Source organism: Sylvia atricapilla, chromosome 13 (assembly GCF_009819655.1).
Source record: "Sylvia atricapilla isolate bSylAtr1 chromosome 13, bSylAtr1.pri, whole genome shotgun sequence".
Classification (NCBI taxonomy): domain Eukaryota; kingdom Metazoa; phylum Chordata; class Aves; order Passeriformes; family Sylviidae; genus Sylvia; species Sylvia atricapilla.
The window spans coordinates 16,520,381-16,530,918 of record NC_089152.1 but is presented as its reverse complement, the minus strand read 5'-3'; the positions used below and the strand labels follow the sequence as shown (position 1 = coordinate 16,530,918).

Genomic DNA, 10,538 nt, shown 5'->3' with positions numbered 1-10,538 from the left:
TCAGGCGTTGGTGAGGAAGTCCATGGATCCCACCTGCCTTTGTGCAGGGTCTGTTAAGCGTCACGCGTGCCTGGTTCTCTGACGTGCTTCTTTTCAAGGTGCCTTGTCTTTCTTCTCCCTCCATCTGCATTCCCGCTTCTGCTGTTGCTCAGTATCAGTGATAAAAACACCGTGTCAGGGTTCCGTCGTCTCCTGTTCTTTGCGAGTAGCGGGGGGTGGACACACATTCAAATGCAGAGGGGCAGGAAAGTTCTTTACAAATGAAAACCGCAATCCCCACTTCCTACCGCTCTAACGCGGGAAAGCTGCCAGGATCTCCAGGAGAAAATAATCCCCAAGACAATGTTGCTTTTGTCCTGGGTTTGTTAGTTATCTCAAAACACCTCGGGACGCCCCTGTAAGTAGATATTAATCAAAAAGAAACTGGACGCAGGGAAGGGCGAGGGGCTGGGGCCGGGCGCGGGCAGCCCCCGCGCTCGCAGGCGAGTGCCAAGCGCCGGGAGCATCTGCTGCTCTGTGGGGGGAGAGGAGCCGGCCGGAAAGCGCTTTCCCTGCGGGGCCCCTCCTGCAGCTCCCTCCCCTCGCTCCGGGCACGGCCCCGGTGCCCAGCAGAGCGTCCTGCGGGGCAGCTCCTCTCCTGTCCGCATGAGCAGGAGGTGCGGCGGCCCCCGCCCCTTCCCGCGGCTGGGAGGTGCCCGGCGCGGCTACAAAAGGGCCGGCTGGGGCGAGCTGCGCCGACCTGCCGGGAGCTGCCGAGACCTGGCCGAGCTCGGGAGCAGCGAGCCGGGGCCGCTGGAAAGAGCAAGGCTTGCACTAGTCACGGTACGTCCTCTGCTGAGGGAAAATCACGGGAGAGATTATGCGAGGGGGACGTTTTCCTCTAGTGAGGAAACTCGATGCTGTTTTCTTTCTTTAGTGTTTTAGTTCCGTTCTTGCACCATTAGACTTTAAAGGTTGTGTGCTGGGCAGGGGCTGTTTTGAACGTGGGGGTTGAATGGGCTCGTGCTACTCCTGCCTTGAATGGCACCCTCGGTGCCTTGCTTGGCTGTAGCATGACCAAGAAGGATGTTCATGTACTTTTTCCTCTCTGTGTGTCTGCAGGTGGATTTCTCCTTCAGACTTTTCCCCTTTGAGGACCTCCTGCCCAGCTACAGTGATGTGGTTCTTGGAAAAGATCAGAGCGTCACATGAAAATGGAAACCTCCCCAGCTCTTTCTTCCTTGGACTGCCACAAGGCCCAAATCTGCCAGAAAAAGCCCGACTGAGGGCTGCTTTTCCAAATGTGATCACTCCTGACAGAATCCCTGAATTCTGCATTCCCCCCAGGCTGACCAGCTCTGGTCCCATTAAGGGCAGTGGTTTCCACCAGGATCACAGTTCAGTTGATGGAGCTCTTCCTTCTGATTATAGACCCAGCTCTTTCCCACATCTCATTCAGGTGGAAAGTGTTGAAGAGGAGATCACAGCCCTGGAGGAAGAAAGCACCAATGCAGACCCACAGTCCCAAGCAGCGCTCTCCCTGCCCCACTTTCCCAGAGCCTCCACTTCCTATGGCTTCTGCACTTTGCTGGAGAGTCCCCACACCAGGAGAAAGGAGTCCATCTTCCATGGCGATCCACGTGCTGCTCTGCCCAGCCTGAAGCTGCCTCGATCCAGAGCTAACACCTTCAGTGGCAAAGGGACTATGTCCAACCCCATTGCTATCAGCTTTGCTTCCGTGAGACTGCCGCCCAAGCACCTCTCTCTGCACAGGCAAGGCGCCTGTGACAGTGACACGGCCTCTTCCAGTGATTCCTCTCCTTTCAGTTCCCCACTTCTCAGCAGGTCACCTCCCAGACCCTGCTCCCTGATCAAAGCACAGAGCCAGGAGGGATTGCCCTGCAGAGCACTGAAAGACAAGAGCAAACACAATATGCCCAGGAACAATTCTCTCTCTACAGAGGAGAGCAGCTCCACTGACAACAGCCCCAGTGCCATCAGGAGAGCCTCCGAGGGGCTGCTTGGCATGCGGAGCTTTAGCGCCTCCTGTTCTCCCATATTCCCGGTGGACCTGAGCTGCAGTCGGGAGAGGCTGCTGGGAGAGAGCACCGTGCTCATGGACAAGGGAGGCGTGCTGAGGCTGTCAGCTGAGTACTGCTCCGAGAACGAAAGGCTGCGGATCCGCCTGATCAGTGCTGAGGGGTTGTATGATGATTCTGTAGAGCCCAAAAACATAAACTGCTGTATCTCCTTCTCCCTGGTGCCAGGGAAAACACAGAAACAGAGAAGCACAGTAATAAAGAGAAGCAGAAATCCCATCTTCAATGAGGACTTCTTTTTTGATGGCATTGCAGAAGAGGAGCTGTACGGCCTCTCTGTCAGGATGAAAGCAACAAATAAAGGGTGCAGTATGAAACGGGATTATACCTTAGGAGAACGGGAATTGTCTTTAATGAGTATGTTGTCAGTGTAGTGCTTCAAATATTCAAACAAATTGTCTTCTGAAAGTTTTCTACTGAATAAAGTTTTAGACTGTCTTTTACATTGTTGAGGGTTTTTTTAAGAATACTTAAAAGCACTGAGCACTGCCTCGCTTGGTGTCACTGTCATGCTCTTGTGCCTTGTTTTGCTAACACTTCAAACTGTGAGATATTAGGTATTACAAGGTGGCTGTGGAGCAGACCTCTGCCTGTACAGTAGGACAGCAGAGGGGAGCAGGGCTAGTTTGCCTTTAGGGAAAGGATAAGGCCGTTACCAAGTCAAGGCTGTTGTTCATGGCTTTCAGGCCATAAACTTCAGGTGGATTCAGGTGGAAGTGTTTTTCACTTTTCCAGATCCCCAACTGGGTAACAGTCTGTGCACACAGTACACCCTGAACTCTAGTGCAGCTCCTTGGTACCATGTCGGTGCAATGGACCATTTTGACAGCACTCACATTTGCACAAACGAATGTTTTAATGAGCCCTGTATTCGGAGAGAGAATGAGGTCTTTTACAACAGGTGGTTTTGGATTCCCAAAGCCGGTGTAAGTTCGTGCTGGGGATAACAAGATCAGCCTCTGAGAGCAGCTAAAAGCCCCTGGAGGCAGGGCTGTCTTTACACAGACCTGCCCTATAAACACTCGAGCCTGGGTGAGGTTGCAGCACGGTCAGCATCTCCTTTTCCCTTCCCTTTCCACGGTCGGTTTCACAGCCCGCAGAACCAAGTTGCCAGGTAATTGCATTTTGATCAGGAATGTTGTACCGGAGAGCTACAGCCCTCAGCAATTCAGCTATTGAATCCTGTCTGAAGCTGAAGCAGATATCAAGGGCAAAGGACACTTTGGGATCGGGCATTGAATTCCTGCTTCAGCTAATGACTTGATGCATACTTTGCTCAAGCCATTGTCATACAATTAGTGTAATCAATCTGTCCTGTCACGCGGTGAGTGGCTGAAGTACTTGTTTCGGTGCCAGGGAAAATGCAAAGGTGCAGAACTCCTGGATGTTTGAGGCCATCTTCCTTTATTTTAATTTTTTTTTTTAACGAGGTTTATTGGGGGCTGGGTAAAACAGATAATTTAGTGGGAGGAGGCAAAAGTGTCTTAAAAATCCAGGCCTGTTGCTGCTTCCCTTGATTATGTTACAGGCTTCATTATGTGAAGGTAGATAAGCCTTAATGGAGGAATAATCCATGCAGGCAAGGGACAGAGAAAACAAAGGTTTATTTTTGTCTTCCCTTTGAGGCCGTAGAAATAGGGCCTTGCTAGTGCCCAAGCACACATCTTAAAAGCTATTTCACAAAGATTTTAGCAGAATCTCCCTCTGGCCTATTCTGGCAAGAGCCTAGTCTTCAAATCATGGGACTGCTCACAGGGAGACTGTGATATTCCTTGGCCAATAATTTGATTCCGTTTCAGACAGAAATACTCCAGGAAGGATAGCAGAAAATTCCTTGTGATAGCAGAAAAAGCCCAAAGGCTGTTAACTGTGACCACAAGTGCTCAGAAATTCCTACTGCTAATCCTTGATTCAACTCACGTGAGATGTTTCTAAAAACAGAATCCTTGTAGGAAGGACAACTCACACAGGTGAATGGCTGGGTGTTTTCCCAGACGCCAACTGAAATAAAATGGAACTATAATCCCTTTGTGCTAAGAGAAGGAATTAAATGTACTGGCACTGCTCAGATGGAGGTGACACACTGTGACTTTTATCCTTGAATCTGGGCGAATTGACCGTAAGGGAAAATTTAAAGGAAGTGGGGAGTACTGAAATTAAAACATGTGATTTCAAGGAAGAATCATTAATGTAGCAAAAATAATAAGCCAATTTAATTAGTTATTGCAGGGGGTCTTCTGAAGGAAGGCAGAGGCTCCCTCTTCAGGCTTGTCACTCATCCACCATCACATTTTTAGTTTTGGGGGTTAGGGTCTCTTCACAGGTATCCTCACAGGGAGAGATTGTGTGAGATAATACAGAACAGCTACAGGCCTCAGAGGCCATGTACAGTCACACTGCTGCTATCCCTCTGCCCTGGCACTGAGCCATGCCACTGCTGTCCTGCAGGGACACACAGTGATGGGGAAGGGGCCTTTGGGGATTATATCACCTGATCCCTGCAGGAAGCACAGTCAGCTCTGGCAGGTTGCCCAGGACCATGTCCTGTATTGGGTTTATAGTGTCTCTAAGGATGGAGACTCCAAAATCTGCTTGGGAAACACGGTCCAGTGTTCATGTCCACCTTACCAGCAGAAAAAGTTGTGCAAAAGTGAAATTTCCTGTATTTCCATCTGTTCTTGTGGCCTCTTGTCCAGTCACTGGATACTGCTAAGGGAAGCTTGGCTCCATCCTCTCCACTGCCTCCCAGCAGATATTCACACCTATCAATGAGATCTTCCCTGAGCCTTCTCTTCTGCAGCCCAGTGGGCATACTGCAGTTACTGCCACAAAAGAAATGTGCTTCTGAAGTCTCATTTTTGTCAGGCAGGGAAGGAGTTAAGTCCTTAAGAAAGTTCTCCCTTCCTGTCAGAGGAACATAGGTTTCCAGATGGCCTCATCTGGTCAAGTGTTTAAACAGGTGATGGCCACCTCTGTGGTTGGTTGAAAGGAAACTCAGCTGTTTTTAAGACTCTTTAAAAAATGATCTATTTCTGAGAAAGCCTCCTCATGGAAGTTGGATGATCGGCCTGCAAGTTAGAGGGGGACAAACCAACGCAGTAGAAGGCTTGCAGACCCAATTCAAAGGCAGAGTTTAAGCCTGGGAAGAACAGAAGGACTTTGCCTACATTTCTCTGGTAAATAATTTAGCTTCAGATGTTTCTTGATCATTTTCTTCTTTAATATAAGAACTTTGAATTAAGTACCTATTCAGGTATATTAGACTAGACTAGACATGACCCTAACACTAGATGGCAAACAGTATTGGTGGGCGCCCCCCATTTTAGTGTGTCTCTATATTTCAGAGTATTTGATTAATTTTGAGTTTTGGGGTGTTGTTTATCAGGTGGTTATTGACAATGCAAAGCCATAATACAATTTGCACAGTTCACTTTGCCTGTTAGAGGGCACAGGACTTGTTTTCCTGTGCTCTTCGAGGTGAGCTGAGCTGTAAGTGGCGAACACCTACACGGCTGCCTGTGCTGCAGCTGCTTTCCGTAAGCGTCAGCCTTATTGGGGCAATTACGTAAAACACCTGCATAAGCAAACAAAAAGGCAACTGGATACTTCAGCCTGGAAAAACTCATGATGCCTCAATGCTTGTATTAGAGTCAGCAGCAAGAAGAAAATCAACCTCCTGCATTAGCAAACAGCTACTCAGAGTTAAGAAAAATTATCTTCAGACGTCTTCGGAACTTCTAAAATACCGTGAAAATATGGGAGCATAAATGATTCTTTCAAGCAAAATTCCTGTTTTGGGTTGTCTGATCAGCTGTGTTCAGTGGTGCTCACTGGTTGGAAGATCACATATCGATTTAAATTAAAAAAAAAAATCCCAAAACGGACAATTGTTTGAGGAAAAGAAGTCTTTTGGCCTTTGTGCCAAGATCCTGGACTCATGTTCTACTAAGCAAATATTATTTGTTTCAGCTGCACTGGAAGTAATACTTATGCTGGCCTTTTCAAAGGCAGGTATTCTGAGCATGCCTCTTCAGTTCTGGAGAAATGCTACTGCAAAGCAAGAGGCTTATGTTTGTCTTTCCAGAAATCCACTCAGGTTATCTCAAATACAAATTGAGTTGCAATATACTGACATATGGAATGCTAAAATGCAATTCCTGTAACTGAGCTCCTTTTCAGGTAAAAATCAGAAATAAAACCAAGGGAAGAAAATACATGTGACCTAAAAAGCCTAACAGGACAGATCTGTAGACTGGGGATTAGGCAGCATAGCGTCTGCAGTATCAAATTCTGCTTATTGCATCACTTTTTCTAAGCTGCTCCTGTTTCTCAGACTGCCTTTGGAGAGGCACTGCTGAACACAGCACCTATGCTGGTTCTGAGTGCTTCCTCTGAGAGGGCTTTTTGGGGAGGGTGCTTGGCTTTTCAGTCAGCTATAATGACTGTGGTGAAAAACTGAACATATGATGGGGCCTAATGGGCAAAAATTCTTCTATTTTTTTAGTCTAGGTAGTAATTGCTGTGGATAACTCTTAGTTTCCTTGGAGAACTGATGAAAGAACAATTAAATAAGAGTATAAATCTGTGAAAAGCCTGTCTGTGAGTTGACAAGCTCGAGAAGTTATCCTGGAGAAATCTGTGTCAATGGGATTGCTAAGTGTGAGGACCTCTCTTGCACGACTGCTAGGGAGGTCACGCCACAAGCTGTGTGCTCACCAGCCCATCCCATGCTCATTGGCCCATCCCATGCTCTCCAGGCCTTTCCCAGCTGCTGGCTGCTGGGTACTGCCCTCCATCTAGGTTGGAGCTCCAGCTTGCATGGGTGCCTGAATTGTGGGCCATGACATCTGGCCAGGGTAGGAAAGGTCAGGAGCCCTATCTATTGATAGCTTTTTGCACCAGGATTAAAACAAACAGTAGCCTTGCATTCCCAAAATGAATAGCATAATTATATGCTATTTGTTTTCATGTACTATGTGCCCTGAACAAAAAAAAAATGCATGTAAGATTAATCTGCATCGTTAAATGAATGGCATTTCAGTACAGACTTAATGCTGCTGACTGTCACTGAAATGTACCTAATATTATTAATAGTGCCTTAGAAGCAAAGGCTGATGCTGAACAATCTGCAATTGTAGCAGAGGTAAAATGAAGTTTAATGTGGAGGGTCTGTGAACTAACCTACTCTGCTCTGAGGTGATTGATGTAAAACACAGGAGTGATGTCCCAAAGCACATCTCAGCTCAGTGCTGTGCTGCCTGCAGAGTGGGGAAAGGGTCTGTGCTCTTTGAGTATTTTGTGCCTCCATTAGGATTGATAAGCAAGTCTTGTTTTGTGCTGCTGCATCTTTGCATTTAGGGTATCCTTTTGAGAGGAAAAGAGCTTCCTGTAGTTCTTTGTTCCTGTCAGGAACAGTCAACTGGATGAGAGGAAGGGTCCAACAAACAGGAGTGAATAGAATTTACAGCCCTTTTTGCTTAGATAACCACCATAGACAGCTCTGTCTTCTGGTTTTGTTATTCCTTCTCCTGCTACTTTTCTCTTTCTGACTATAAATATTCTAATGCTGCAAGATTAGCTATCCTGAGTGGTACAGTGAGAACCTGACCTTGTCAATCACTGCATGTTCTAGACAGGAAAGAACTGAGCAAGATTTTCCATTTCGCCTCTGTTCTGTTAAATCTAAATGATTTTTCTACTTACCTTTCTCAGCCTCTTCAGTGCAAAGTCAGGAAACATCCAAAGGAGCACAAGGTGAAAGAAAGTGATCTGAAAAACCTTAGATTTGCTTCTTTTTGGAGTGAGAGGACCAGACAAAGTTCTGTGTCTTCATGATATTGCTGTGATGAAGAAGCACTTCCAGGGAAGCAAGTCACAGCCTGTCTGTTTAAACTGTTGCTGTGAATTAGAGGAGGTCACACAAGTTTAGTTTCCCGAGGCTTGCATCCTTGTGTGCTGTGGTTTTCATGACTGTCTCACCATGTTCCTCAATTGCCTCTAAGGAAGGGCTCTTCCCTCTCTTTAAAGGTGAGAAAGACATTGAGAAATGTCACTCAGGTAAGAGGCCTATACTAAAGGTGCTCATTTGCTCGTGTGCAGAGGTGGAGGATGAGATGAAGTAGCTTAGAATGGCATTGTATGAATATTCAGGATCATTTCTATAGGCTCCTCATGAAAGTGAGCAGTTTCAGAAGGTGAAACCCCTCAACTCAAATCTTTGTTCTGCTTTTGGTGGTATTTTTTTTGGTTTTTTTTTTTTTGTTTTGTTTTGTTTGTTTGTTTGGGTTGGTTTTTGTTTTGTTTTGTTGGTGTTTTTTTGGTTGGTTGGTTTTTGTTTTGTTTTGTTTTGGTCAGATCTTCCTGTGCTAATCACTGGCTATTTCCAGTGAGCAATAAATCTGAATTTACCATACCAGTAAATAAAAAAGCAGTAACAGATATTGTCCTGAAATCCCAGAGCCAACTTCAGCTTGCCTCTGAGGTTTGTGTGACTTCACCAGATTATTTTACTTGTGTCATTTTGATTCTAGAAGATACCCTAGTTGTAAGCATGTGTTGCTTGATCCTTTCTGACAGCCCAGTGCCCATAGCAGAGCTGTGCCTGCCAGAATTGTTTTCTGTTGAAATCCCAGCTCTTACATTTTGCAGAAGGCATTGGGCATTAGGCACAGCTGGCTTCTGCAGTGCTGGATGCCAGAGGCTCAGCTGAGCTGGAGGCCCCAGCACCGCTCCTGTATGTGCTTTAACAGCATGACAAGACTTTGGTGTTAGACAGGCTCAGCATGACCTGCTGCCCAGCCTGCAGCGACTGCTGTGCTGAACCTGACTATAAAGATGGGGTTGAAGTCGAGGAGAACAAGGATCACCCAGTAAAGCTTGTTAAAGGTAAATAGCTCACGCTGAGTGTTGGCAAAAGCAATGCCACAAATGGTGAAAAAGTGACTGTAGTGGTAAATGCTGACTTTCACACCCCTAATTAGCTGTTGTCAAAGCTGATTCAAAGCAGTAATTCAGCAGTGCAGTCTTGGATCAGCTGGTCTGTGGGGGAAGAAGGAGAGTCAAAGCTTCACAGATGATTTCTACTGAATAGGAAAAGTTGTGTAGAGCCCTAAGTGTGTTTGTCTGCCATGTGTGCTCCACCAGTGCTGGAGGATGGCTGGGTTGGGAGTGAGGGCATTGTCAAGTGGGATTCTGTAAAGGAAAATATCCACCCTTCTCCTCAGATGGGTGATTAACCCTGTGCCCTGGGGTTGCAGTGCACAGGCTTAGTAATTCTGCATTTTTAAGATAAAACTTCTGATTTTTGTTCGGAAAAATTACAAAACTTATCCCACAGCTTTGTTGCTTATTAACCCAGCTGGTTTTTTTAGCAGAGTGTTTTGCTGGGCTATTTCCTCTGGTATAATCCAGAGGAATCTGAAACAAGGCCATTACTATGAAAACGCTGGTGAAACTGAGAGCTATTCACTGGGAACATTGAACATTTTCCAAGTGTGCATAAATCCTAAGCACAAATCTAATTCAATAGTGTGTTTCCTAAGACTTGTCTTAACTAGATCTATTGGAAAGGAACAGACACATCTAGTAAATGCAGACAAAGAGGTATGGGAACCAGCTGGAATATTTCTGTATTGTTCTAAAAGAGCATGTGACTCATTTTAGCCATCTGTTTTGAAGATATCTTGCTAGGAATGAACAAGTTAAGGTTGCTTCAGGAATGGGCCTGGGTGGAAGTTATGGGACAACAGACATGTCCAGCTGACAGGAATTATTTGTCACCCCTGGAAGTTACTACATGGGCACAGGAGATGAGCAGAACACTTGAGAATTGTACAAATATGAACGAGAACAAAGGGAGATATAATCTGTGGGACTTTTAAAAAGGTCAAAATCCAGCATTTTATTTGTAACTCGGGGAAGTTACTGGAAAAAAACCTGATAAAAGTCAAAAGCCAAAGTGCAGGGTAGGTCTGCCAGTATGGAACTAATCTGCTCCATTTATTTATATTTCCACTCAGTGTTTGTGTTGTAAAGAAATACTATTTGAGGACTGAGTACCACTCATATTTCACTTTCACTTGATAAGAACTTTTTTTCCTAAAGAAAACTAGTCCTTGTTATGCCTTTGGCCCATGACTTTTTGTCAGGTTCAGAACCCTGGCATGTCTGATGCTGGCAGGGGCCCAGAGATCCCTGAGCCCATGCCCTTGCTGACAGCAGCGTCAGCTACAGCAGGCTGCACAGGACCATGTTCAGTTGCATTTTGAGTATCTTCAAAGGATGGAGAGTACATCCTTTCTGGGAAACCTGTCCTACTGCTTCCCCACCCCCAGAGTAAAAAAGTGGCCTTTTTCTCCTCTTCCTTCTCCTGTGTCATCTTTTGTGTAAATGGAATTTCCCATGTTTCAGTCTGCACCCGTTTCCTTTTGTTCATTCTGGTTGCACTGAGAAGAATTTGGC

General features: G+C 46.0%; 1 protein-coding gene across 1 annotated transcript; it reads left to right on the top strand.

The window, feature by feature from the left end:
* Positions 1 to 748: 748 nt before the first annotated feature.
* On the top strand, positions 749 to 2,521 carry LOC136367143 (C2 calcium-dependent domain-containing protein 4C-like). Its single transcript, XM_066328589.1, has 2 exons — positions 749 to 822; positions 1,102 to 2,521. Exon 2 carries the CDS (start codon positions 1,157 to 1,159, stop codon positions 2,450 to 2,452), a length of 1,296 nt encoding a protein of 431 aa, XP_066184686.1. The 5' UTR covers positions 749 to 822; positions 1,102 to 1,156; the 3' UTR covers positions 2,453 to 2,521.
* The last annotated feature ends 8,017 nt before the right edge of the window (positions 2,522 to 10,538 follow it).

What these genes read in the sequence shown, in the direction of transcription:
- LOC136367143 (XM_066328589.1), top strand. Translation starts at nt 1,157, where the DNA reads ATGTGGTTCTTGGAAAAGATCAGAGCGTCACATGAAAATGGAAACCTC.